This window comes from Caretta caretta, chromosome 20 (genome assembly GCF_965140235.1).
Source record: "Caretta caretta isolate rCarCar2 chromosome 20, rCarCar1.hap1, whole genome shotgun sequence".
NCBI classification, from domain to species: domain Eukaryota; kingdom Metazoa; phylum Chordata; order Testudines; family Cheloniidae; genus Caretta; species Caretta caretta.
The window spans coordinates 1525149-1553143 of NC_134225.1; the positions used below are offsets into that span (position 1 = coordinate 1525149).

Sequence of the window (27995 nt, forward strand, 5' to 3'; positions counted from 1 at the left end):
CTCCAGCACAGGAAGGAGTTTCCGGTGGCTCTGTGCAGCGCCGGACACTGGAACCCGGTGCCAGTGAATTCACCACAGTCACTCTCCAGGCAGGTGCTTTTACTGACAGGAACCGGCTGTAGCTGCTAAACTAGCCAAGCGGGGCAGCCGCTTGCTGTGGGAGTCAGGCACAGGTGTGAAAACAGCCAGTGACACCCGGAGCGCACAGTCCCTGAGGTCTGTGCCCTAGAGCAATAAATTAACCCTGCGGCGTCCCCCACACCGGCCCCCTGCTGATACCCACCTCCAGCCCCCAATGCCCCGAACCTGATATCCCACTGCGACCCCCCGACCCCCCACTGCTCTGCCCCGATTCTCACTGCGACCCCCTGACCCCCCACTGCTCTGCCCCGATTCTCACTGCGACCCCCTGACCCCCCACTGCTCTGCCCCGGCCCCCCACTGCTCTGCCTCGGCCCCCCACTGCTCTGCCCCAACCCCCCACTGCCCCCGGAGCATCCCCCAGCCCCCCGTGCTCCCCCCATACTCCCACTCCATCCCCCTGACTCCCACTGCTCCTCCCCGACCCCATACTCCTACTGCGTCCTCCCTGACCCCTACTGCTCCACCCCCCGACCCCCACTGCGCCCGCAGCATCCCCCAACCTCCCCGCTGATCCGCTGACCCGCTCCCCCCACCCCCTGCGCTGCCCCCTGGCATCCCCATAACACCCCCCCGACCCCCCGCCGCTGCTCCCCTGCAGCCTTTAAAGCATTCGCAAAATTTGCTTAGCTCGCCCCCCCTGCGGCCCCCCCCCCTCCGCCTGTTCCCGTCCCACAGAGCCCCAGGGGCTCAGGCTTTCCACCGCCTCTCTCCGGCCGCGGAGCCGCTCCCGGGGGAGCCCCTCCGGGGCGCGCGGGGGGCCGGCCCCCCTCACTTGCAGACGCTGAGCCAGGCGCCGAGCCGGCACTCCTCGCAGCGCACGGCGCAGCACCACTGGAAGCGGCAGCGGCAGCGTTCGCCGCGGGTCTGGCGCAGGAGGTTGTGGCCCCGCCCGCAGCAGAGGCTGGCGCAGCCGTCGGCGCGGGGGCTGCTGCGGTTGCAGGCGCGGCCGTGGGTGCCGGGCGAGCCGAGGGCCGGGTCGCGCTCGCAGAAGTCGGGCGAGGGCTCGAAGTAGACCAGCTGGCGGGCCAGGCGGCGCGGGCCGAAGACGCCGCTGTTGCGGTTGCGGGCGCTGATGAAGGCGGCCCGCTGCAGCCGCTCCCGCAGCACCGCGCCCACCAGCCGGAACTCGGGCGCCGCCGGCCAGCAGGTGCGGAACTGGCAGCTGCCCGACGGGCCGTGGCACTTGCACGTGCGCTTCATGTTCTCCGCCACCACCTGCGCCGGGGGGAGACGGGGGAGCCGGGTGAGCCGGCGGAACTCCCTGCCGCAGGACCGGGCGGCAGCCGCGCAGCGGCCGCAGCCGTGGGGCCTGCCGCTGCTCATCACCGGCGGCTGCCGGGGGCTCGGGACGAAGCCCCCCGCCGAGACCTGCACCCTTCCTGCTCACGCCTGGCCTGAGGCATCTGCCGTGGGCCTCCCAGTGAGCAGCCGCGACCCTGCCCCCTAGGGCCCCCCAGCCCCTATCCCCACCCTGGCCCCCGTTGGCACCCTACTTATCTCCCCACCCTGCCCCCTAACACTCCTCCCCCTTCTCCTTGCCCGCTGTCCCCCTCCCCCAGTGCCCCTGCCCCCTCTGTGCCCCTCCCCCATGCCCCGCAGGTACTGTGCCCCTCCCGCACCATGCCCCTCCCCCCATACCTGTCTGCCCACCCAGTTGTTGTGGACCCTCATCCGGGCCTGGATGTCACGTGGCGCCTCCCGAGGGTCCAGAAAGTCCCGGGAGAAGCGCTCCCCGAAGCCGATGTCGGGTCCGCAGCCGCCCCACTGCCAGGTGTCCTGCGGGCTGGGCTCGCCCAGGAGCGAGGCCAGCTGAGGGGGGAGGCCCTTGCCCCGGGACAGCGCCTGCAGCTGGCTCAGCTTCAGCTGGCGCTTCTCCGGGCCGCCGCGCTCCCGCCAGGAGCAGCCGCAGCCCTGCAGCTTGCCCAGGCTACAGGCCGTGGCCACCGAGTGCATCACGCCGGCCGCCAGCAGGGAGAAGGCGAAGGCGCTTTCCCGGAAGCCTGAGGAGCACAGGGGGAGGGGGTGAGCTGGGGACCATGCTGGGCCCCTCCCAGGAGACGAGGAGGAACCCGGGCACCCTCCCCCCTGCAGAAGTGCAGCTGGCTCTGGGGTGGAGCATGAGGCAGCCCGGTCGGCGAGGAGGAACAGAGTATCCAGCTGAAACTGGCCGGGCGAGGGGAGGGGGAACAGGGTCACTGGGGTCAGATTTCCGCCAGAACTCCTGGGTTCTTTCCGAACACACCCAGGATCCTTGCTGCCCCCTGCAGTCAGCTCAGCTCCCCCCAGCTCCGCCGGTGCCCCTCACTCCTGACCCGCAGCTCCTGCTAACCCAGCCCTGCCCCCCTCAGACCCGACCCACAGCTCCCTGCACTCCCTCTTCTGATTCACTGAAACCACTCCCCTGGCTGAACTGGGCTGAGACCAGCAGCATTCGCTTCACTTGTGACCGAAGTGGGTGTTTGAAGGCAGGTCTCCAGAGCCCACCACCTCATTGCCTCCACTCGTGCGCCTCAGAGCTTCCCACCCAGCCACACTGCCCTGCTCCATGCGCATGAACGGGCTTGAGGGGCCAGGTTACCCCCTCCCCCGTGGGGCACCGGAAGCGCTGTCTGTGCCCAGCCCCGCAGCCATGCACCCCAATCCCGCCCCGTCCCCCCAGATCTGGGACCTTGGGGCGTCTCTGCCGGAGCGGCCCCCTTCGCGCCAGCGGGGCCTTGGGCTGAGACCCACAGAACTCGCCGCGCCCTGGGAGTTGGCTGCCCCGGCAGGATCGGGCAGGCCGCGGCTGGCTCCGGCTCCCTCGCTTTGAGCCTGGGTTCGTTCTTCGCTCCTCCCCCTCGATGCAGGGGCCAAGGCAACCTCGGAGGCCGCTCCAGGCTGCGGGGAGCAGGGAGGGGGTGGCCCCAACGCGCCCTGCAAGCTGCACTGGGGCGGGGCTCCCCCTGCTCCGGCCCTCACCTCTCTTGAGGATGGCGCTGTCCTGCAGCACCTGGCCCGCCCGCTCCAGGCTGGAACAGTTCCAGCGCTGGTCCCGCAGCTGATGCTGACACTCCTGGATGGCGACCTGGATGCCCTGCAGGGCCGAGGCGGCCGCGTCGGGGCTGCGCACGCATAGCCCCATCTGGCGCTTGCTGAGCCCCGGCAGGGTCAGGCACACCGTGTTGGGGGTCAGGTCAGGGCCGCTCGGCAGCTTCAGCCCCAGAATGTCGTTACCCAGGGCCCTGGAAGGGAAGCAAAGCACAGGAGAAGAGTGGAGGGGAGAGAACCCAGGAGTCCTGGCTCCCAGGCCCCTGCTCTGACCACTAGACCCCACTCCCCTCCGAGAGCCAGGGAAAGATCCCAGGAGTCCTGGCTCCCAGCCCCCCCCTGCTCTGACCACTAGACCCCACTCCCCTCCCAGAGCCAGGGATAGAACCCAGGAGTCCTGGCTCCCAGCCCCCCTTGCTCTAACCCTCTGGACCCCTCTCCCCTCCCAGAGCCAGGGAGAGAACCCAGGAGTCCTGGCTCCCAGCCCCCCTTGCTCTAACCCTCTGGACCCCTCTCCCCTCCCAGAGCCAGGGAGAGAACCCAGGAGTCCAATGTGCCATGCACACTCAGCTGGACCCATGGGCAGCCTGCATCACACGTGTGTGCAAGGCGTGTAAACCCAGGACCCTTCCCCCACCCCCGCAGGAGCTCTGCACCTGGCCCCGTTGGCAGGGGAAATTCCCCCCTCACATACACACCCCGCCCTGGAACCAGATTAAAGGGGTTTGAGGATTAGGTGCGTCACCCTCCGGCTCGGCACCCACTCTGGGGGGAGGGCGGGTGTTCCCGTGATGATGCGAGAGCCCCCTGCCCCCCAGGTCTAGAACAGGGGTTTCCATGGCAATGGAGGGAGGGGCCCGTATAACCTGGGTGGCCGTGGAGACAAATATCTGGATGCTGAAGGGGAAATAGCGAAGCTTCCTACTATGGGGAGGGAACATAACCCCCCCCCCGTGACCTCCCAAGAGACCCCGTAACCCTCAGGCGATCCACCCCCACAAACCGCCTGAACTCCCCATGAGACCCAGCCCCCCATAACCCTGCACAAGATCCAGTCAGTGGCCTCCTGGCTCCCAGCCCCACCCCCTTCTTCTAACCACTAGACCCCACTGTCTGCCCAGAGCTGAGTGAGAACCCAGGAGTCCTGGCTCCCAGCCCCCTGCTCTACCCACTAGCCCCCATTCCCTGCCCAGAACCAGGGTAGAACCTAGGAGACCCTGGCTCCCAGCCCAGCCCCCACTCTATCCACTAGACCCCACTGCCCACCCAGAGCTGAGTGAGAACCCAGGATCCTGGCTCCCAGCCCCCTGCTCTACCCACTAGCCCCCACTCCCTGCCCAGAACCAGGGTAGAACCCAGGAGTCCTGGCTCCCAGCCCAGCCCCAACTCTATCCACTAGACCCCGCTCCCCGCCGGGACCAAGGGTAGAACCCAGGAGTCCGGGCGCCCGCCCCTGGCACAGGTGGCCCCGCGGGCAGAGGGTGCGGGGTGTGGAGAGGGGGACTGGCTGAGACGCGGCGGGGGCCGGCACGCCGGACCCAGCCTGCCAGCCAGGGACCCTGCTGCCCCCACGCCCGGCCCCACTTACCGGCTCCAGAGGAAGAGGGCGAGGAGGGGGGCGAGCCCCATGCTGCTCTGTCGGGCCGGGCGGCGCCTCCTCCCTCATGTCCCGGCCCAGGGAGGGGCGGGGGGTGGTCGTCTCCTGCTCCAGACAGCTGCGGGCTGGGGACTGGAAGGGGCCGGGGGTCGTTAGTGTGGGGAAGATGTCCCAGCCCCCCCCCCCGTTCCCCGCAACATCCTTCATCCCCGGAGTCTCAACCCCTTACAGGTAGTGAAACTGAGGCAGGACATGGGGAGCCCCGGCCCCGCCCTCCCCAAAGAGCCCCCTGGGGATTACCCCAGCCCAGCCTCCCTACAGGGACAGGGGATCCCCCGGAAAGCCCTGGGGCAAACCCAGCGCGGCCCCCCGCAGCACAGAGAGCCCCTGGTTCCCTCAGCCCCCTCCCTCCTTCCTCGTTCACACACCGGTCAGTCTGTCCGTCTGTCCCCGCAGCCCCGGCCCCCAGACCGAGCAATGCCTGGGGGAGCCCAGATGGACGACCCCCCCCCCCAGCCCACCAGGCGGTCGGTCGCGCACCCTGAGGTGCCCTGCTCTGGGCGGGGGGAGGGCGGGGGAGGCCCCGCGCTGCACCGGGCGGGGCTGGGAATGCGCTGGTCCCCTCCCTCTCCCTGGGCAGCGGGAGCCTGGACCGCATCTGCCGAGCTGGGCGGGTCCCTGCATCCTCCCCACTCCCACCCTGCCCCTGGGGCCAGGCTGCAGGGCCCCCACCCGGGCGGGGATCCCAAGGGCCAGAGCAGGCAACCCGCTGCAGGGGCAGCGCCCCCCCCCCCCCCGTCTGAGGAAAGACGCTTACAATGACCCTGGTCAGACCCAGACTGGGCTAAGCCCATCGGTCCCGGCCCCCTCCCCCAAGCGTCCTTCGTGAAACTGCAGTGAAAACCCCCTTGGTCCCTGGGTCTCTCCAGCCGCGGGGGCACCTGGGCATCACCCCAGCACACAGGCATGGGCAGGAGTCCTGGCGCCCAGCCCCCCTGCTCTAACCCACTAGATCTCACTTCCCTCCCAGAAACAGGGAGAGAACCCAGGAGTCCTGGCACCCAGCCCCCCTACTCTAACCCACTAGATCTCACTTCCCTCCCAGAGCCGGGGAGAGAACCCAGGAGTCCTGGCGCCCAGGCCCCTGCTCTGACCACTAGACCCCACTCCCCTCCCAGAGCCAGGGAAAGATCCCAGGAGTCCTGGCTCCCAGCCCCCCCCTGCTCTGACCACTAGACCCCACTCCCCTCCCAGAGCCAGGGATAGAACCCAGGAGTCCTGGCTCCCAGCCCCTGCTCTAATGCTATATATGAGGGCATAAGCCCCAAGAGGGAGGTGAGAGGGACAGCTGGGTCACTGGCAGGAAAGGAAGGGCTGATGCTAGGTCTGAGGGGGATCCGGAGAGCCTGAGATGGACTTGCTGCCCTGGGGGATGAGGCGGGGGGGTCCCACTCCTGGAGCTGGCCGAGCCCTGGGGTCTGCTGAAGGGACCCGTCCTGACTGGGCCACGCATGAGCCATTGGGCACCTCCCTGGCAAGTGCACTGATCAGACTGCCTCAACCCTGCCCCCACCCTTCTATGCATGGGAAAATCCCTCCTGGAAACACGGGCCACTGGAAACACCCCCCACAGCCATATTGTCCACCCCTTGCACCCACAGTATACACACACTGCACCCCCTCACTGCCCCACACCTCCCCAGTGTGTATTGTAAACACACTGCACACACGCAGTCCAGCATTCCACTTCACTGCACTCACATTGTACACACTGCACACTGTATTCCTCACACTGCGCGCACACAGCCTGTCACCGCACCCAGTCAGCCCACATTGTACACCGCACTGCATCCACACTGTACACACACTGCATCCCCTCACTGCACCACTCCTCCCCAGTGTGTATTGTAAACACACTGCACAGACACAGTCCAGCACTCCACCGCACTGCACCCACACTGTACACACACTGCATCCCCTCACTGCACCACTCCTCCCCAGTGTGTATTGTAAACACACTGCACAGACACAGTCCAGCACTCCACCGCACTGCACCCACACTGTACACACACTGCATCCCCTCACTGCACCACTCCTCCCCAGTGTGTATTGTAAACACACTGCACAGACACAGTCCAGCACTCCACCGCACTGCACCCACACTGTACACACACTGCATCCCCTCACTGCACCACTCCTCCCCAGTGTGTATTGTAAACACACTGCACAGACACAGTCCAGCACTCCACCGCACTGCACCCACACTGTACACACACTGCATCCCCTCACTGCACCACTCCTCCCCAGTGTGTATTGTAAACACACTGCACAGACACAGTCCAGCACTCCACCGCACTGCACCCACACTGTACACACACTGTACACCCTGCACTGCACACCTCCTGCACCACACATCCCACACACTGCACACAGTCCTCTTCATGCCTCCCTCTGATCCCAGCTCTCTCCTCTTCTGCTTTCCTGACACTCGCTTTTGTTCACCAGAACTTCAAGGCTTCCCTCAGTGGTTTGCTCTTTCCTTTTCCCCATTCACTCCTTCACCGCTGCACTCACCTCCTGGCTCACATGCTACCTAATTTACCTAATCTGTCAATTTCCATACACCCCCTCTCTCTATCCATCCATCCATCCCCATACATCCCCTCTGTCTGTCTATCCCCTCTACCCCCATCTATCCATCCATCCCACACACCCACTATGTCTGTCTGTCCCTTACACACCCTATCCATCCATCCATCCATCCATCCATCCCCATACACCCCCTCTGTCTCTCTATCCCCTATACCCCCATCTATCCATCCATCCCCACACACCACCTATGTCTGTCTGTCCCCTACACCCCCTATCCATCCATCCATCCATCCATCCCCCTACACCCCCTATCCATCCATCCATCCCCATACACCCCCTCTGTCTGTCTATCCCCTATACCCCCATCTATCCATCCATCCCCACACACCCCCTATGTCTGTCTGTCCCCTACACCCCCATCCATCCATCCATCCCCATACACCCCCTCTGTCTGTCTATCCCCTATACCCCCTATCTATCCATCCATCCCCTATGTCTGTCTGTCCCCTACACTCCCTATCTATCCATCCATCCATCCATCCATCCATCCCCATACACCCCCTATGTCTGTCTGTCCCCTACACCCCCTATCCATCCATCCATCCATCCATCCATCCCTATACACCCCCTCTGTCTGTCTATCCCCTATACCCCCTATCTATCCATCCATCCCCACACATCCTCTCTGTCTGTCTGTCCCCTACACTCCCTATCTATCCATCCATCCATCCATCCCCATACACCCCCTATGTCTGTCTGTCCCCTACACTCCCTATCCATCCATCCATCCCCATACACCCCCTCTGTCTGTCTGTCCCCCACACTCCCTATCTATCCATCCATCCCCACATACCCCCTCTGTCTGTCTGTCCCCTATACCCCCTATCTATCCATCCATCCCCACACATCCCCTCTGTCTGTCTGTCCCCTACACTCCCTATCTATCCATCCATCCATCCCCACACACCCCCTCTGTCTGTCTGTCCCCTACACTCCCTATCTATCCATCCATCCATCCCCACACACCCCCTCTGTCTGTCTGTCCCCTACACTCCCTATCTATCCATCCATCCCCACATACCCCCTCTGTCTGTCTGTCCCCTACACTCCCTATCTATCCATCCATCCATCCCCATACACCCCCTCTGTCTGTCTATCCCCTATACCCCCTATCTATCCATCCATCCCCACACATCCTCTCTGTCTGTCTGTCCCCTACACTCCCTATCTATCCATCCATCCATCCCCACACACCCCCTCTGTCTGTCTGTCCCCTACACTCCCTATCCATCCATCCATCCCCATACACCCCCTCTGTCTGTCTGTCCCCCACACTCCCTATCCATCCATCCATCCCCACATACCCCCTCTGTCTGTCTGTCCCCTATACCCCCTATCTATCCATCCATCCCCACACACCCCCTCTGTCTGTCTGTCCCCAACACTCCCTATCTATCCATCCATCCCCACATACCCCCTCTGTCTGTCTGTCCCCTACACCCCCTATCTATCCATCCATCCCCTATGTCTGTCTGTCCCCTACACTCCCTATCCATCCATCCCCATACACCCCCTCTGTCTGTCTAGCCCCTACACCCCCTATCTATCCATTCCCATCCACCACCCCCCCCACATCCCCTCTGTCTGTCTATCCCCTACACCATCATCTATCTATCTATCTATCTATCTATCTATCTATCTATCTATCTATCTATCTATCTGTCCCCATGCACCCCCTCTGTCTGTCGATCTATCCCCATACGCTCCATCCAGTGGCAGGGTCCCGCTCCCAGCTGGGACCTGCGGCACAGAGACACCCTCCTCCCCTGCTCCCTGCCACACTCACCCCTTCCTCCCTTCGCTCGCCACCCAACGCCCCGCTGCTCACTCCCCGCCCGGCCCAGCCCAAACCCCGCTCTTGCCTTCTCCCGCCGCTCAGCCGCTCCGCTCCCTGTGCCGGGCTCTGCAGCTCCTGCCCGCTCCCACTGCCGGGCTTCAGCCCGCTCCCCCGCGGGGCGAGCTGGTTCTCCGCACCCCCACCTCCAGCCCCCTCCCCCGGCTCCTGCTACGATCCGAGGATCGCGCTGCGCTGCAGACGGGCTCAAGTTTTTCTTGGATCTGGGGAGACTCAGCCACACCCCGAGCCGGCAGCCTGCCGCCCCCATCGGCTGAGCGGCCCCTACCCAGCCCCGTGCGCCCCGGCCAGCCGCCCCTCCCTCCCCGTGCGCCCCATCTCTCCCTCCCTCCACGTGCACCCCTCTAGCTGCCCCTCCCTCCCCGTGCGCCCCATCTCTCCCTCCCTCCCCGTGCACCCCTCTAGCTGCCCCTCCCTCCCCGTGCGCCCCATCTCTCCCTCCCCCCAGTGCGCCCCATCTCTCCCTCCCCATGAACCCCCATCTGTCCCCGTACCCCCTCCCCCCAGGGGCTGTAGGAGCTGGTAGCGGTGACTCAATGCGGGTGGGGGGGATGCTGTGCTAATGAAGACAAGGTCCCCCATGTTTATGCTTCCTAGAAATCAGGGCTGCCGTGTGGTGTCAGGAGGCAAACCCCGGTGTCCTGGCCAAGCCCCGCCCTGGGACAGTCCATTCTGCCCCCTCCCTTGGACACCTCCTGCCCCCAAGCCTCGTGTAGCTGGTGCCACGTGCTGCTCCCACACCCCAGAGGCGGCCGCGGCTCAGTGCTGGGAGAGCGGGCTTGGGCCGCGGAACGGCTGCTGCGCTCCACCCCAGAGGCGGCTGCCCCGCCCCGCAAAGGGGCGTCAAGCCATCCCTGCCCAGGCAAACCCAGAGCTGGGAGCCAGGGCTCCTGTCAGGGGCACAGCTGCTGTGCCGGGCCGGCGGCTACGAGCCTATCCGCCCCCCGGCCGTGCCCGCGAGGGGCCCTGGAGGAGAGCGCGCCCAGCCAGCACCAGCTGTCCGGCCCGGCTGCCCGCCGAGGACGCTGCTGCCCCGGCCCCTGGCACCGGGCAAGAGGCCCCGGGAGCGGCTCCCGGGTCCTGCCAGCTGGAGCGCGGCCAGCCCCGCGCCGGGGACTTTCCAGGGCGGGGATGCGCGTTTCATCTCCATGGTTGGTGGGCAGGGCCCGTGCGCGCCACGGCCCCCGCTTCCCTGGAGCCGGGGACGGGGCCCGCAGCGCCCCCGCCGCCGCCGCCCTTCTGGGCTCCGCGGGGGAGGGAGGGGGAGGAGAGGCAAGAGACGCACGTGCCTTTGCCAAATCCACTGCGTAGAGCAAAGCTACAAATGCGACCCCCCCAGCCCAGCGCGCAGCCCCCCTGCGACCCGCCCTCCCGGCCGGAGCACAATTCCCCCTGCAATCCCCCCAAGCCCAAAACGCAGCCGCCCTGCGAGCCCCCCCTCCCGGACTACAGACACCCCCCCCCCGGGACTCCCCCAGCCCAGAGTGCAGCTCCCATACACCACTTCACAGAGCACAGCCCCCCAGCCCAGAGTGCAGCCTCCCTCCTACCCTTGCCCCACCCCCCAGAGCGCAGCCCCCTGTCCCCTCCCTTTAACCCCCTGTGACGAAGTGGGACTGTTCTTAATGTTTCCTCTGAATAGTGTGGGGGGTGCCTCAGTTTCCCCTATGCAGTTCTTAATTATCTAGGGGGTGGGATAAGGGTGTATGATCCTTGCAGAGCCCTGGAGGGCATGGGGTGCAGGGGTCTGGACACAGAGAATTGCTGACACTGTTTCCTGGCCACTGGTGGCCTGGGCCCTTCCCCCCTGCCAGGTGAGAGCTAAAGGGTTGGAGAACAAAGGAATCCGGTGACCTCCTGGCCAGGGAAAGGAACAAAGCCCAGAGGAGGAGGGGCTGGAGGGAGTTTCAGTTTAGGGCTGGCTGGGACATGGAGTGAAGTGCAGACGTGGTTGTCTGGCTCACTGCCCCCCAAAATGGACCCAGCTGAGGGGTCCCGTTCTCTGCACCTGCAAGCTCTGTGTTAGACCATGTTCCTGTCGTCTAATAAACCCTCTGTTTTACTGGCTGGTTGAGAGTCACATCTGACTGCGAAGTTGGGGTGCAGGACCCTCTGGCTTCCCCAGGAGCCCCGCCTGAGCGGACTCGCTGGGGGGAAGCGCACGGAGGGGCAGAGGATGCTGAATGCTCCAAGGTCAGACCCAGGAAGGTGGAAGCTGTGTGAGCTGTGTGTCCTGAAGACAGGCTGCTCACAGAAAGGCGACTGCCCCAGAGTCCTGACTGGCTTCATGGGGAGCAGTTCCAGAGCATCGCCCAGGGACTCCGTGACAACTGGTGGCAGTGGTGGGATGTACTGCACCCCGTGGATGGTGCTTCCTGCAGTAAGTGACTGGGGAGCAGTAACACGAAGGGGGATTGCCGAGGACCAGGCCTGCTGAAGGCTCAGAGAGGAGCGGTTTCGGGGGGCGGTTAACCCCTGGGAGTGTGTGACCAGCGAGAAGGACTGTGCAGTAACAGGGTTCCCCTGGGGATTGCAGCGAGCAGTCCAAGGGGCGGAGGAGTCTGCAGCTCGACCCTGGCAAAGAGGTGGTGACCTCGAGAAGGGCTGGCACACTAGGGGTTCTCCCTGGAAACCGTGGGGAGCTGAGAACACACAGGCCTGTGAGTCCACAACAACTTGGGAGGAGCGGAGTGATGGCCTGTCACCGTCTCCTTAAGAAGGACATTGTAACTCTGTGCAGAAAGAGAGGGTTGAGCATTGGAAAGTTCACCAAAGCAGAGTTAATCGTGCAGCTGGAGGAGGATGACCGCTCTAAGGAACAGATTCCTGACCCCAACTGGGGCTATAGCAGGATCTGGGAGCAGCTGAAGCGGGAGCCAGGCATCGCCAAGACTCCTGTCCCCGACCAGACGGGGGTCTTCACGATCGGGTTCCCCATCTGGGGATTGGAGAGGGACGGGATTGGAGCTGAGTCCGAGAGAGCAAGAGGACCCTGGGAGACAGCGAGAGCCCGAGAAAGAGCTGCAGAAGCAGCAGCAGCATGAACTGGCGGTGGGGGAGCGGAGAGGCCTAGGGGACCTCCCAGGGGTGAGTGGGGATAGATCCCGGGGGGCCAGTTCCGCAGGGAACCTCGAGACTAAATTGCTGCCCCTGGTTAAGGAGGGGGGGTGTGTGGATGCCCACCTCACTGCCTTTGAGCAGGCTGGTGATTTCAACCAAGGGGACCCTGCGGAAAAGCCCCGGTGTCTAGCTCCCTTGCTGGGTCCCAAGGCCATAGACTCCGTCAGCCAGATGGTTGGGGATGTGGACAGGCTCCCACTCCTGACCCCAACCTATATGTCTGTGTGGAGTTTCCTGGGGCCAGGCCACCCGGACCTCCAGTGGGAGCAGAAGGTGATGGTCAATGGGGAGACATTCTTGGGGTGGCCAAAGGGCATGGGCTGCATAAACCTTCCCACATGCGGCCTGCGAGTGCTATCGACCACCCCTGACCTAAGGGAGGGCGTGAAACTGGAAGGGCCTGGTGTAACTCCTACCAAGGAATGGGAGAGATGCTGGGGCATCCATGGGAACGGCTTCGAACTTCCCCAGGTCACCGGCTAAAGTGACCCCGCTCAGTTCGATCTCGAAGGGGGGAGAGATGTGACGAAGTGGGACTGTTCTTAATGTTTCCTCTGAATAGTGGGGGGGTGCCTCAGTTTCCCCTAGGCGGTTCTTAAGTATCTAGGGGGTGGGGTAAGGGTGTATGATCATTGCAGAGCCCTAGAGGGCAGGTGTGTGCAGGGGTCTGGACACAGAGAATGGCCGACACCCTGTTTCCTGGCAACTAATGGCCTGGGCCCTTCCCCCCTGCAAGGTGAGAGCTGAAGGGTTGGAGAACAAAGGAATCAGGTGACCTCCTGGCCCAGGAAAGGGACAAAGCCCAGAGGAGGAGGGGCTGAAGGGGGAGTCAGTTTGGGGCTGGCTGGGGACGTGGAGTGGAGTGAAGGGCAGACGTGGTTGTCTGGCTCACTGCCCCCCAAAATGGACCCAGCTGAGGGGTCCCGTTCTCTGCACCTGCAAGCTCTGTGTTAGACCATGTTCCTGTCGTCTAATAAACCCTCTGTTTTACTGGCTGGTTGAGAGTCACATCTGACTGCGAAGTTGGGGTGCAGGACCCTCTGGCTTCCCCAGGAGCCCCGCCTGAGCGGACTTGTGACGAAGTGGGACTGTTCTTAATGTTTCCTCTGAATAGTTGGGGGGGTGCCTCAGTTTCCCCTAGGCAGTTCTTAAGTATCTAGGGGGTGGAGTAAGGGTGTATGATCATTGCAGAGCCCTAGAGGGCAGGTGTGTGCAGGAGTCTGGACACAGAGAATGGCCAACACCCTGTTTCCTGGCAACTGATGGCCTGGGCCCTTCCCCCCCTGCAAGGTGAGAGCTGAAGGGTTGGAGAACAAAGGAATCAGGTGACCACCTGGCCCGGGAAAGGAACAAAGCCCAGAGGAGGAGGGGCTGGAGGGGGTTTTCAGTTTGGGGCTGGCTGGGACATGGAGTGAAGTGCAGACGTGGTTGTCTGGCTCACTGCCCCCCAGAATGGACCCAGCTGAGGGGTCCCGTTCTCTGCACCTGCAAGCTCTGTTTTAGACCATGTTCCTGTCGTCTAATAAACCTTCTGTTTTACTGGCTGGCTGAGAGTCACGTCTGACTGCGGAGTTGGGGTGCAGGACCCTCTGGCTTCCCCAGGAGCCCCACCTGAGCGGACTCGCTGTGGGAAGCGCACGGAAGGGCAGAGGAGGCTGAAGGCTCCGAGGTCAGACCCAGGAAGGTGGAAGCTGTGTGAGCTGCGTGTCCTGAAGACAGGCTGCTCACAGAAAGGCGACTGCCCCAGAGTCCTGACTGGCTTCATGGGGAGCAGTTCCAGAGCATCGCCCAGGGACTCCGTGACACCCCCAGAATGGACCCAGCTGAGGGGTCCCGTTCTCTGCACCTACAAGCTCTGTGTTAGACCATGTTCCTGTCGTCTAATAAACCTTCTGTTTTACTGGCTGGCTGAGAGTCCCATCTGACTGAGGAGTTGGGGGGCAGGACCCTCTGGCTTCCCCAGGACCCCGCCTGGGCGGACTCACTGTGGGAAGCGCACGGAGGGGCAGAGGATGCTGAATGCTCCGAGGTCAGACCCAGGAAGGTGGAAGCTGGGTAAGCTTCGTGTCCTGCAGACAGTCTGCTCCCAGGAAGGCGACTGCCCCAGAGTCCTGACTGGCTTCATGGGGAGCAGTTCCAGAGCATCGCCCAGGGACTCCGTGACAGGTCTCTTTTTGGCTTCCCTGTGTGGGGGTGCCTCAGTTTCCCCTAGGCAGTTCTTAAGTATCTAGGGGGTGGGATAAGGGTGTACGATCATTGCAGAGCCCTAGAGGGCAGGTGTGTGCAGGGGTCTGGACACAGAGAATGGCCAACACCCTGTTTCCTGGCCACTGATGGCCTGGGCCGTTCCCCCTGCAAGGTGAGAGCCAAAGGGTTAGAGAACAAAGGAATCCGGTGACCTCCTGGCCCGGAAAGGGACAAAGCCCAGAGGAGGAGGGGCTGGATGGGGAGGCAGGTTGGGTCTGGCTGGGGACATGGAGTGAAGTGCAGACGTGGTTGTCTGGCTCACTGCCCCCCAAAATGGACCCAGCTGAGGGGTCCTGTTCTCTGCACCTGCAAGCTCTGTTTTAGACCATGTTCCTGTTGTCTAATAAACCTTCTGTTTTACTGGCTGGCTGAGAGTCACGTCTGACTGCGGAGTTGGGGGGCAAGACCCTGGACCCCGCCTGGGTAGACTCGCTGTGGGAAGCGCACGGAGGGGCAGAGGATGCTGAATGCTCCGAGGTCAGACCCAGGAAGGTGGAAGCTGTGTGTCCTGAAGACAGGCTGCTCCCAGAGAGACTTCCCCAGAGTCCTGACTGGGTTTGTAGGGAGCAGTTCAAGAGCATCGCCGGGGGACTCCGTGACAGCTGGTGGCAGAGGTGGGATCTACTGCACTGCACAGATAGTGCTTCCTGCAGTAAGCGAAGGGGGAGCAGTAAAACGAAGGGGGATTGAGGAGGACCAGGCGTGCTGAAGGCTCAGAGAGGAGCGGTTAACCCCTGGGAGTGTGTGACCAGCGAGAAGGACTATGCAGTAATGAGGTCCCCCTGGGAACTGCAGTGAGCAGTCTCAGGGCGGAGGAGCCTGCGGCTTGGCCCTGGGAGAGAGAGAAGGACTTTTGCAGTAACAGGGTTCCCCTGGGGATTGCAGCGAGCAGTCCAAGGGGCGGAGGAGTCTATGGCCGACCCTGGCAAAGAGGTGGTGACCTCGAGAAGGGCTGGCACACTAGGGGTTCTCCCTGGAAACCGTGGGGAGCTGAAGGCACACAGGCCAGTAAGTCCACAACAACTTGGGAAGAGCGGATTGATGGCCTGTCACCGTCTCCTTAAGAAGGACATGTGCAGAAAGAGAGGGTTGAGCATTGGAAAGTTCACCAAAGCACAGTTAATCACGCAGCTGGAGGAGGATGACCGCGCTAAGGAACAGATTCCTGACCCCAAATGGGGCTATAGCAGGATCTGGGAGCAGCTGGAGTGGGAGCCAGGCATCCCCAAGACTCCTGTCCCCGACCAGACGAGGGTCTTCACGATCGGGTTCCCCATCGGGGGATCGAGACGGACGGGATTGGAGCTGAGTCTGAGAGAGCAAGAGGACTGTGAGAGACAGCGAGAGCCCGAGAAAGAGCTGCAGAAGCAGCAGCAGCATGAACTGGCGGTGGGGGAGCGGAGAGGCCTAGGGGACCTCCCAGGGAGGAGTGTGGATAGACCCTGGGGGGCCAGTTCCGCAGGGAACCTCAAGACTCAATTGCTGCCCCTGGTTAAGGGCGGGGGGAGGAAGATGTGGATGCCACCTCACTGCCTTTGAGCAGGCTGGTGATTTGAACCAGGGGGACCCGATGTGACGAAGTGGGACTGTTCTTAATGTTTCCTCTGAATAGTGTGGGGGTGCCTCAGTTTCCCCTAGGCAGTTCTTAAGTATCTAGGGGGTGGGGTAAGGGTGTATGATCATTGCAGAGCCCTAGAGGGCAGGGGTGTGCAGGAGTCTGGACACAGAGAATGGCCGACACCCTGTTTCCTGGCAACTGATGGCCTGGGCCCTTCCCCCCCTGCAAGGTGAGAGCTAAAAGGTTGGAGAACAAAGGAATCAGGTGACCACCTGGCCCGGGAAAGGAACAAAGCCCAGAGGAGGAGGGGCTGGAGGGGGTTTTCAGTTTGGGGCTGACTGGGACATGGAGTGAAGTGCAGACGGGGTTGTCTGGCTCACTGCCCCCCAAAATGGACCCAGCTGAGGGGTCCCGTTCTCTGCACCTGCAAGCTCTGTTTTAGACCATGTTCCTGTCGTCTAATAAACCTTCTGTTTTACTGGCTGGCTGAGAGTCACGTCTGACTGCGGAGTTGGGGTGCAGGACCCTCTGGCTTCCCTAGGAGCCCCGCCTGAGCGGACTCGCTGGGGGGAAGCGCACGGAGGGGCAGAGGATGCTGAATGCTCCGAGGTCAGACCCAGGAAGGTGGAAGCTGTGTGAGCTGTGTGTCCTGAAGACAGGCTGCTCACAGAAAGGCGACTACCCCAGAGTCCTGACTGGCTTCATGGGGAGCAGTTCCAGAGCATCGCCCAGGGACTCCGTGACAACTGGTGGCAGCGGTGGGATGTACTGCACCCCGTGGATGGTGCTTCCTGCAGTAAGTGACTGGGGAGCAGTAACACGAAGGGGGATTGCTGAGGACCAGGCCTGCTGAAGGCTCAGAGAGGAGCGGTTTCGGGGGGCGGTTAACCCCTGGGAGTGTGTGACCAGCGAGAAGGACTGTGCAGTAATGGGGTCCCCCTGGGGACTGCAGTGAGCAGTCTCAGGGGCGGAGGAGTCTGCAGCTCGACCCTGGCAAAGAGGTGGTGACCTCGAGAAGGGCTGGCACACTAGGGGTTCTCCCTGGAAACCGTGGGGAGCTGAGAACACACGGGCCTGTGAGTCCACAACAACTTGGGGGGAGCGGAGTGATGGCCTGTCACAGTCTCCTTAAGAAGGACATTGTAACCCTGTGCAAAAAGAGAGGGTTGAGCGTTGGAAAGTTCACCAAAGCAGAGTTAATCGTGCAGCTGGAGGAGGATGACCGCTCTAAGGAACAGATTCCTGACCCCACTGGGGCTATAGCAGGATCTGGGAGCAGCTGAAGCGGGAGCCAGGCATCGCCAAGACTCCTGTCCCCGACCAGACGGGGGTCTTCATGATCGGGTTCCCCATCGGGGGATCGAGACGGACGGGATTGGAGCTGAGTCCGAGAGAGCAAGAGGACCCTGGGAGACAGCGAGAGCCCGAGAAAGAGCTGCAGAAGCAGCAGCAGGATGAACTGGCGGTGGGGGAGCGGAGAGGCCCAGGGGACCTCCCCGGGGTGAGTGGGGATAGACCCCGGGGGGCCAGTTCCGCAGGGAACCTCGAGACTAAATTGCTGCCCCTGGTTAAGGAGGGGGGGTGTGGATGCCCACCTCACTGCCTTTGAGCAGGCTGGCGATTTGAACCAGGGGGACCCTGCGGAAAAGCCCCGGTGTCTAGCTCCCTTGCTGGGTCCCAAGGCCATAGACTCCGTCAGCCAGATGGTTGGGGATGTGGACAGGCTCCCACTCCTGACCCCAACCTATATGTCTGTGTGGAGTTTCCTGGGGCCAGGCCCCTCGGACCTCCAGTGGGAGCAGAAGGTGATGGTCAATGGGGAGACATTCTTGGGGTGGCCAAAGGGCATGGGCTGCATAAACCTTCCCACATGCGGCCTGCGAGTGCTATCGACCACCCCTGACCTAAGGGAGGGTGTGAAAATGGAAGGGCCTGGTGTAACTCCTACCAAGGAATGGGAGAGATGCTGGGGCATCCATGGGAACGTTGGTGGCTTCGAACTTCCCCAGGTCACCGGCTAAAGTGACCCCGCTCAGTTCGATCTCGAAGGGGGGAGAGATGTGACGAAGTGGGACTGTTCTTAATGTTTCCTCTGAATAGTGTGGGGGTGCCTCAGTTTCCCCTAGGCAGTTCTTAAGTATCTAGGGGGTGGGGTAAGGGTGTATGATCATTGCAGAGCCCTAGAGGGCAGGGGTGTGCAGGAGTCTGGACACAGAGAATGGCCGACACCCTGTTTCCTGGCAACTGATGGCCTGGGCCCTTCCCCCCCTGCAAGGTGAGAGCTAAAAGGTTGGAGAACAAAGGAATCAGGTGACCACCTGGCCCGGGAAAGGAACAAAGCCCAGAGGAGGAGGGGCTGGAGGGGGTTTTCAGTTTGGGGCTGACTGGGACATGGAGTGAAGTGCAGACGGGGTTGTCTGGCTCACTGCCCCCCAAAATGGACCCAGCTGAGGGGTCCCGTTCTCTGCACCTGCAAGCTCTGTTTTAGACCATGTTCCTGTCGTCTAATAAACCTTCTGTTTTACTGGCTGGCTGAGAGTCACGTCTGACTGCGGAGTTGGGGTGCAGGACCCTCTGGCTTCCCTAGGAGCCCCGCCTGAGCGGACTCGCTGGGGGGAAGCGCACGGAGGGGCAGAGGATGCTGAATGCTCCGAGGTCAGACCCAGGAAGGTGGAAGCTGTGTGAGCTGTGTGTCCTGAAGACAGGCTGCTCACAGAAAGGCGACTACCCCAGAGTCCTGACTGGCTTCATGGGGAGCAGTTCCAGAGCATCGCCCAGGGACTCCGTGACACCCTGCGGAAAAGCCCCGGTGTCTAGCTCCCTTGCTGGGTCCCAAGGCTGTAGACTCCGTCAGCCAGATGGGTGGGGAGGTGGACAGGCTCCCACTCCTGACCCCAACCTATATGTCTGTGTGGAGTTTCCTGGGGCCAGGCCCCTCGGACCCCCAGTGGGAGTGGAAGGTGATGGTCAATGGGGAGACATTCCTGGGGTGGCGAGATCCTGGGACAGAGAGAACTGTTGTCAGGCCCTGGGTGGTGCAGCCTCAGATGCTGAGTGGCTGTGTGAGGGTCCCAGGGACGAAGCCCCTCGCCCTGCCTATGGCCCAGATCCCTGTGCAGACCCAGGAGGGGTGGGGCTGGTTGGTCATTGGGGTTCTCCAGGATATCAGCTGCAAGACCCTGTTGTGGGGTGACTGTCTCTTTGGGACAGGATTCAGACCCTGCTCCTGTAACGGCCAAGGGTTTGAATTTGAATCCAGGGAACCAATCGGCGGAGAGGGAAATGGTCAGTGAAAATGCAGATGACCTGGCTGGCAGTGGGGAGGAGCTGCTAGGCTTGGGCTACCTGCCTGTAACTAGACCCCTGGGGCTGGGTGGGACAAATTGATGCTCCGCTCCCCGCCCCCTTGCACACCAGAGAGGGGGCTCACTAGCTCTGATGCAGTGAGGAAAGTAGCGAGCTCACTACCTGCCCCCACTTGGACACAAGAGCAACATTGAGCAAGGAGGGAGATAAGACCCCAGCTGAGCAGGGGGAGACACAGGCAGGGCAGGGGATCTGTTGGGAGTGGCAAGGTGCTTGGTAAGGAAAGTTTGGATGAGCCAAGGCAGCCTTGTGAGCTGATGGCTGTGTCTAGTCAGCAGGGTGGGAAGGCGAGGAGAGTGGAAGATGAGTGTCCCTGGACCTTACCTGTTAGCTGGGTGGAGAAGTGTGACAGTGAAGGAAACATGCCTGTGTCTGTCAGGGATATTGACCTGCCTGTGGAGGGAGCTACCCCGATCTCCAAGCAGTTGTCTGTGACCAGCCTTGTGTGCTGGGACAAGGGGAAAGAGATGCCACGCTGGGTGTCTGGGAAAGGAGAAAGTGCGTCCGGCTCTTCTTTGTCTGTGGAGCAGACAGAAGGGGCCTTTTAGCCTGTGATGGTTGAGAATAGTGCAGTTGTCTCAGAGTTGGTTCTGGATTCAACTGAAGCCCAGGAAGGGAATGGTCCTAAGTTTGTGCCTGCTCGGGAGAATGGCCCTGTAACTAGGTCGCATCCAGTTAGTGTCTATGTAAAATCCCAGAGACCAAACAATTCTGGTGCTTGTATTTTGCCTGTTGCTAGTGTGTGGCTGGGAAAGGGTGCAGCAACTCTGTTTAATCAGGGTGAGATCCTAGCCAGGGCACAAGGAGAGCAGGAAGGTGATGTGATTGTGTTACCTACTGACGGTGTGGAAACTTGTAGCAAGAAGGAAAAGATTCCTGAACTTGTGTGTGGTAAAGGGAAGGAGAATGCTTCTGACCTTTTATCTAGGAAGTCTGTAAGTTTGCCTGAAAGGGGATTGTGTAGGAATCCGCCGGATGGGCCAGAGGTGATTCTGGATGTAAGTGAGACCCAGAACGAGTCTGTTGTTGCTCAGGAAAGTGTTCCTCTAGAGCAAGCCCTAGGTAAAGAGGATAAGGGCAGAATTTCTGTGAGGGGTGAATTGTTGCATAGAAAAACCCCTAGGGAAAGGAATCCTCATGGAGTCTTTGCAAGCAGTTTACTGCAACTGAAGGGTGTGAAAGTGATTTAATCAAGACAGTTTCCGTTCCTAACAGCCAGAAATTTTCTGTTGTGAATGGATCCACTGACTTTCCTGTTGAAAGATCCAGTGTGGATAGCTTTGAGAAGGTCTCAGATGGAGTGAAAGCTGTTAAGAAAGTTAAACAGTCCTATAACCAAGTGGCTGTGTTGGGGAGACAAGGTTGTTGAGAAAGGAATGTCTCCATGCTAGTTCTGTAAGTGAACAGTATGTGGCTCAGGTCAAGATGGGGGCTCTTAACCAAGAGAGCCCGAATTGCAGCCCTCCAGACTGGAGCGCTGGGAGAAGACCCAATCCCAGTTTGACGCCCAGGGTTTTTGGGGTGGCAAAAGGGCACAGGCCGCATAAACCTTTCCACATGCTGCCTGCGAGTGCTTTTGACCACCCCCGACCTAAGGGAGGGCGAGAAACTTGAAGGGCCTGGTGTGACTCCCACCGAGGAATGGGAGAGATGCTGGGGCATCCATGGGAACGTTGGTGGCTTCAAACTTCCCCAGGTCACCAGCTAAAGTGAGCCTCCTCAGTTTGATCTCAAAGGGGGGAGAGATGATGAAGTGGGACTGTTCTTAGTGTTTCCTCTGAATAGTGTGGGGGTGCCTCAGTTTCCCCTATGCAGTTCTTAAGTATCTGGGGGGTGGGGTAAGGGTGTATGATGGTTGCAGAGCCCTAGAGGGCAGGTGTGTGCAGGGGTCTGGACACAGAGAATGGCCGACACCCTGTTTCCTGGACACTGATGGCCTGGGCCCTTCCCCCCTGCAAGGTGAGAGCTAAAGGGTTGGAGAACAAAGGAATCAGGTGACCTCCTGGCCCAGGAAAGGGACAAAGCCCAGAGGAGGAGGGGCTGGAGGGGTTTTCAGTTTGGGGCTGGCTGGGGACGTGGAGTGGAGTGAAGGGCAGACGTGGTTGTCTGGCTCACTGCCCCCCAAAATGGACCCAGCTGAGGGGTCCCCTTCTCTGCACCTACAAGCTCTGTGTTAGACCATGTTCCTGTCGTCTAATAAACCTTCTGTTTTACTGGCTGGCTGAGAGTCCCGTCTGACTGCGGAGTTGGGGGGCAGGACCCTCTGGCTTCCCCAGGACCCCGCCTGGGCGGACTCGCTGTGGGAAGCATAGGGAGGGGTAGAGGAGGCTGAAGGCTCCGAGGTCAGACCCAGGAAGGTGGAAGCTGGGTGAGCTGTGTGTCCTGCAGACAGGCTGCTCCCAGAGAGGAGACTCCCCCAGAGTCCTGCCTGGCCTCGTAGGGAGCAGTTCCAGAGCATCGCCCGGGGACCCCGTGACAGGGAGAGGGCCTCTTTGTGGCCTCCCTGTGCCCAGCCTAGGGAGATCTAAGCCCATCTCCCCTATTGCTGCTGGCAATGCCACAGGACTGGAGTCCCCAAAGGACAGGTGCCCGGGTGGGTGAACCCCCCTGCCCTCACTAGTGCCCGCTGAGATGCAGCCCCATGCCATCAGGTCCCAGCTCCATCTCCCTGGGGGGGCCAGCCTGCCCCCCCCATCCCAAGCCAACACCTGGCTTCCTAATAAGGCTGCGCCCCAGGGCTGGGGAGGGCGTGGGGCTGGTGCGCTGGAATGCGTATGGGAGTGTCCTTGCTCAGACACGGGGTGATGCGTGGCAAGACCTGCCTGCTGCATTAGGAGCCCCCTCAGCCCCAGCACCTCAGGACTCACCCCCGGGCTGTGTGGAGAGAGCAGGGGCTGGGACAGGCCCCTGTGGCAGGTAGGAATCTGCAGCTGACGTGGGGAGGGGGATAGCAAGGGAAAGACTGAGGGAGGAGCAAGGCATGGGAGACAGGGTGCGTGCTCATGTTCCCCCATGCCCGCAGCTCTGCACCATGGGTCACAGCCCCAGCAGCTGGCTTCTTTCCTACCCCTGGCACCAAGGAGCAGGCCCAAGGTGGGTGGGGAAATCAAGGCACAAAGAGCAGACGGGACTCACCCGGGGTCATGCAGTGGGTCAGTGGCAGAGATGGAATTAGAACCCAGGTCTCCCATTTCCCAGCACGTGGAGAGTTCTCTGAAAACAGCTGCTCAACATGCAGCCAGAGGCAAAAGGGCGAAGAGACTGTTAGGAACCATGAGGACAGGGATAGGCAATGCACTGGAAAAATACCTGGATGTCAGCCCGTGGGATGCCCACACTGGCAGTACCACCTGCAGGCCTGGTCACCTCATGGCAGAGGAGATAGAGCAGAACTGCTCAGAGGGTCTGGAACCGCTTCTGTCTGAGGAGAGATGAAAGAGACCGGGGCTGTTCAGATCGGAAAGGAGAGGGCTGCGGAGGATATGACAGAGGCCTATACAATCTTGAATGATGTGGAGAAAGGGACTAAGCAGGTGTTATTTACCCCTTCACAGAACAAGAACCAGGGGCCACCTGATGAAATTACCAGGCAGCAGGTTTAACACAAGCAGAAGGAAGTGTTTCTTCATGCAAGGCACAGTCAGCCTGTGGAACTCCTTGCCAGGGGATGTTGTGAAGGCCAGAAGTATCACTGGGTTCAAAAAATAATTAGATCAGTTCCTGGAGGACAGGTCAATGACTATAAGCCAAGATGGTCAGCCCCATGCCCTGGGTGTCCCTAAGCCTCTGACTGCCAGACACAGGGAATTGATGACAGGGGATGGATCACTTGCTAATTGTCCTGTTCTGTTCATTCCCTCTGGGGCACCTGGCACTGGCCTCTGTTGGAAGACAGGACACTGGGCTGGATGGACCATTGGTCTGACCCAGTCTGGCCATTCTTATGTTCTGAAAGGAGCAACCCCAATAGCAGGCAGCAGTAGTAGGCTGTTATCCTGTATGTGGCCAGCCTCTAGAGAAGGACAGAATACCCACACTGCTGGTGTGAGTCAGGTTCTATGTGAGCATGGGAGGCCCCCTGCCCTGAATGTCAGAGGGAACCACTTGCATCCCCCTCTCCCCTGAGGATGCTGAACTGAGCCGAGCCCCCATCTGCTATGCCCAGGGACATACACTGAGCAAGCTGCACTGCACACACTGACGGGGACCCGGCAGGTCCCAGCTGCTAGCACCCGCTGCTGCAACTGAAAGACGTGAATGCAAACAAATACACAGGCACCTGTACCAGTCACCGGTACCCTTGCATGCAGCCCTCCCCCCTAAACCTGCATATGCTCTACATGCCATCTTGCCCACGGGTTCTCAGCAGGTTTCATCTACACCCAGACCTCAGACACTTGAGCCAAATGACCAACCCCAGGAGGTGGGAGGCAGCTGGATCCCCTTTGTCCCTGTTTGTTGACAGCCTCAGAGAATTCGAATAGATTGATGAGGCAGGATTTCCCTTTACAATAGCCGTGCGGACTCTTCCCCAACATACTGTGTTCATCTGAGTGTCTGATCCTTCTGTTCTTTACTGTAGTTTCTACTCATTTACCTGGTACTGAAGTCAGGCTTCCCAGCTTGCAATCACCAGCATTGCCTCTGGAGCCCTTTTTAATAATCTGCATCCCATTAGCTATCCCCCCCAGGCCAGAGGCTGATTTAAGCGATAGGTTGCATCCCACAGTTAGTAGTTTCTGCAATTTCGATCAGAACTCTTGGGTGAATCCCACCTGGTCCAGGTGACTTATTACTGTTTAATGTAACAATTTGTTCCAAACCTCCTCTACTGACACCTCAATCTGGGACAGTTCCTCGGGTTTGTCACCAAATAAGAATGGCTCAGGTGTGGGAATCTCCTGCACGTCCTCTGTAGTGAAGACCGATGCAAAGAATGCTTTTAGATTCTCCACAACAGCCTTGTCTTCCGTGAGTGCTCCCTTAGCACCTCCATTGGCCGGTGGCCCCACTAAGTGTTTGACAGGCTTCCAGCTTGTGCTGCAGTTCCAGTGGTGATATGCTGGGCAGGGGATGGAGGGCCCTGGGTTCAGGGCAGGCTGTGTCCTGGGCGAGTTGGGAGCGGTGGCTCCCTGGCTCTGCGCTATAGCCGGGGTGCCCTTGGCTGATTGCGGCCTTGGAGTGTCTTTTCCCATGCGGCCTCTGGCACTAGCTCAGGCCTTGTTGATCCATGGCTCACTCCAGAAATGCCCCTGGCAGCCCAGCTCTGCCCGCCCACCCACCGAGGGTCTCCCCCACCCCGGGCCCTACACACAGCAACAAGTGCGAGCGCATGTGCAGACTCTTCCATGGACAGATGCCCAGGCAGGCGCGAGCCTCCGGTTCTCTTGAATTCCAGGCATCTCCGCACTGGAGCGAATCTGTCTGAACTCGCTAGGACAGTGTGAAATTCCCCTAGGCTCTGTGGGAGCCGTTAATGTTTAACCGGTTCAGAAAGAGGGAAGCTCTGGAGAGATCTGCTGGGGGGGGTGGAGCCCATGACCCAGAGCAGGCAGGGGCCCTGGAATGAATCCTGCTGGGGGCTAGGTCATTGCCCTGCTCCAGCCTGTAGGAGGTGCTGCAGGGAGCAGGATAACGAGAGGGAGCAAAGGGGGGACGGATAAGTTGCTATCCCAGCTGGGAGGGGGGCAGCCTGGCCCTACCTCCCATCTCGCCTCACGGAGATTTACAGAAGAGCAGAGTGGGTGCGAAGTGCAGCCCTGCCGAGCTTGGGGCACCTGGCACTGGTGTCCCTGCACGGGGTGCTTCCACCATTCGGCTATCGCAGCCCTGGACTAGTGAGATGCCAAAGAGACACAGACAGCAGCAGAGGGGGTTTAAAGATTCTTCACAGTTTTGATCATCTCACCGGGTACAAGAGAAGGAAACCAGGCTTACAATCTATTAACAGCAGAGTTAAGGTTGCCCAGCGTTGTCCTGTGCCTTCCCTGAACACAGAGCAGCTAACCCTAAACCTCTGGGCGAAGAGTTAAGGTACATGCTACCCCTGCAGCACCACCCCTCTGCCCCCTCGGGCTGGCCAGAGCCCCAGGACTGGGTCAGCACGGGGGGCGTTCCCAGGAGAGGGGACATACATGCGCATAACAGACAACTCAATAGCTAAAGCACAATACCCGGGACACAAGAGGATAAATGCAAACAGCAGCACTGGCCCAGAGCAAATATGGCCAGCAGCTGTGTGTCGCTGCCTGGCACAACGTCCTCTCAGCTCCTGTATGTGTCACGCGGGCAAAACTTTAGTAGTGCTCGATAGGCATAGGAGGGGGCTCCCCCAGAACCTTCAGGCAGGCAGAGATCAGCATCCAAGGGGGAAAAAAAGCGAGTGAAATACCTTTCTGCAGGCCTGGTTCTGGGTGTCGTCCGGTCCAGCCCCGCTGCTTGGCTGGAAGGGAAGCTACTTTAGGCAAACCCAAGTTAAGCTCACTACAGGGGAAAGCAGCTGAAACTCTCTGGCCTGCAATGTACAGGAGGTCAGACCCCACAATCCTATGGCCCTAAAGTGTCTAAATTGGCAACAAGTCAGAGCGAGGAGGGACTAAGTGCGTGCGGCGGGGAGCGTGGTGTTTCACGGCACTGAGTGGCAGCCTCTCGCCACCCACGCTCCACCTGCCCGCCCGCGCTGCGGGAGCCGTCGCATGGGGCAGAATTAATTGGACCCGCGACGGTGACACGAGGAGAGGTGCACAAGTGCCATGCGGGGGCATGGACGCCCCTTTCCAGGGCTGAGGGCCACAGGCGCAAGGGGTCTTGCCATGCAGCATAGTGAGGACCTCTGGGAGCGGAGGATCCCCAGTCAGAGCTGAAGGCCAGAAGGTCTCACCAGACCACGGAGTCTGACCTCCCAGCACCCACACCCTAATCCAGTGGCTCTCACCCTGCAGCCCACGTGCGGCCCGATCCGCCCAGAGCTGCGGCCCATGTGACATCCTCAGGGCCAGAGAGGTATTATGGGATGCAGCCCACATAACACACTGCAGCCCACAACGGTAAATAGGTGGGGAACCACTGCCCAACAACCAAAACAAGAGCAAAGCCTCACAGCCCAGGCAGGCTGGACTCTTGTGTGTCACAGGCCAAGAACAGGAGACCAAGGTGCACCAGTGTCCAAGCCCTCAGCCAGCTCATCTTTCCAGTGCAGGCCCCTTCCAGGGGCCCAAGAGTCCAACAAAAAGCCAAACCACCCAAAGGTCACTGGCCTCCTTCAGGGCTCCCTCTGAGCTCTGCTTTGCTCAGGTTGCTGGGCCCAGCTTCCCAGGGCTTCCTCCCCACCAGATCCCCACTGCCCCCCAACAGCATAGTCCAACCTACCTCCTTAAGTTAGTTCCTGCCCTACTTAATGGCTCCAGCCCTTTTTATACGGCCCAGGTGCTCCTCAGGGTAATACCTGGCCCCATTAGTTCTGCCTCTCCAGCTGGGAGGCAGGTAATTTTCACACAGGTGCAGCTGGCCCCATTTCCCCATCAAGGGGGCCTTACTGGAAATCCTGGGAGGTGGACGGGCCCATCTAGAGGCTCTCCCACAGCCTTGCAGGAGGGACCACTGGATCCTGGAGCCAACTGAATGTGGGGGACAACTAATGAACAACAGGGTCAGGAGTGAAGGTCACAGGTTCATCCAGAGGGGGACACTGAGCAGAGAACCCCGGACAGCGCCCATTGCTCCTCAGAGCTGTCCAAGGAGCCAGCGGATGCTGCCCAGAGGAACTCTGCCCAGTAACAGGCTAGTTGCCGCACTCAGAGGGCAGAGTTAAGGTGGTGTTGCAGAAGGAGTGTGGCCCTTAACTCTCCTGGGTTTCAGAGGTTCGCAGTTAGCCATGCTCCACATTCTGGAAGGTGCCCAGGTGACGGCATTGGGTAACCTTAACTCTGCATTGACAAAATTTTTGAGCATTTAATTTCCTTAGTTTTTAAAACATTAAATCTCACACCACACCCCCCATGTCTTCCCTCCCGCTGCCTCCAGCTCCTAGCAACAATTACCCCAGCCACGGAAAGTCCCTTCCCTGCCCCTGCGGTGTCTCTCCATGCCCCACTGCCCTGCCTGTCCAGCACTGCTGGGTTCTCCCTCCCCGTGGAGACCCACCAGTCCATCCACTGAGGAAAAGAAGCAGAGACTAGCATGGAGGCTGTGGGGATATTTTTTTGAAGGGGATGGGGGGTACTGAGGTAGGGCGGCAGGACAGTCCAGTGGGTAAGACGCTAACCTGGCATGTGGGAGACCCGCGTTCAAGTCCTGGTTCTTCCATAGTACCTGGGTCAGGCTACACTGGAAGTTATACCTGTAATCCTCTCCCAAAGCCACGTGCGCTTAAACCAGCAAAAGGGCCCCTCCTGCTGGGATAGGAGCACCCTCCTGGGGCGTCCTCCCCG

The 27995-nt window shown here is 60.7% G+C and overlaps 1 protein-coding gene across 3 annotated transcripts; it reads right to left on the reverse strand.

Annotated features, from left to right (window-relative positions):
* Window positions 1-809: 809 nt before the first annotated feature.
* On the reverse strand, window positions 810-27994 carry WNT10B (Wnt family member 10B). 3 transcript variants are annotated; one of them, XM_075121432.1, is made up of 6 exons: window positions 27830-27994; window positions 22876-22987; window positions 4760-4900; window positions 3103-3365; window positions 1783-2144; window positions 810-1359 (listed from the first exon to the last, which is right to left on the reverse strand). In XM_075121432.1, the coding sequence occupies exons 3-6, from the start codon at window positions 4798-4800 to the stop codon at window positions 913-915; spliced, it is 1113 nt and encodes a 370-aa protein (XP_074977533.1). In that variant the 5' UTR covers window positions 4801-4900; window positions 22876-22987; window positions 27830-27994; the 3' UTR covers window positions 810-912. The 3 variants fall into 3 exon arrangements, with proteins under 3 accessions (XP_074977533.1, XP_074977534.1, XP_074977532.1); XM_075121433.1 differs by having other exon boundaries at window positions 1795-2144; window positions 27905-27992; XM_075121431.1 differs by having other exon boundaries at window positions 27905-27992.
* Between the last annotated feature and the right edge of the window lies 1 nt (window position 27995).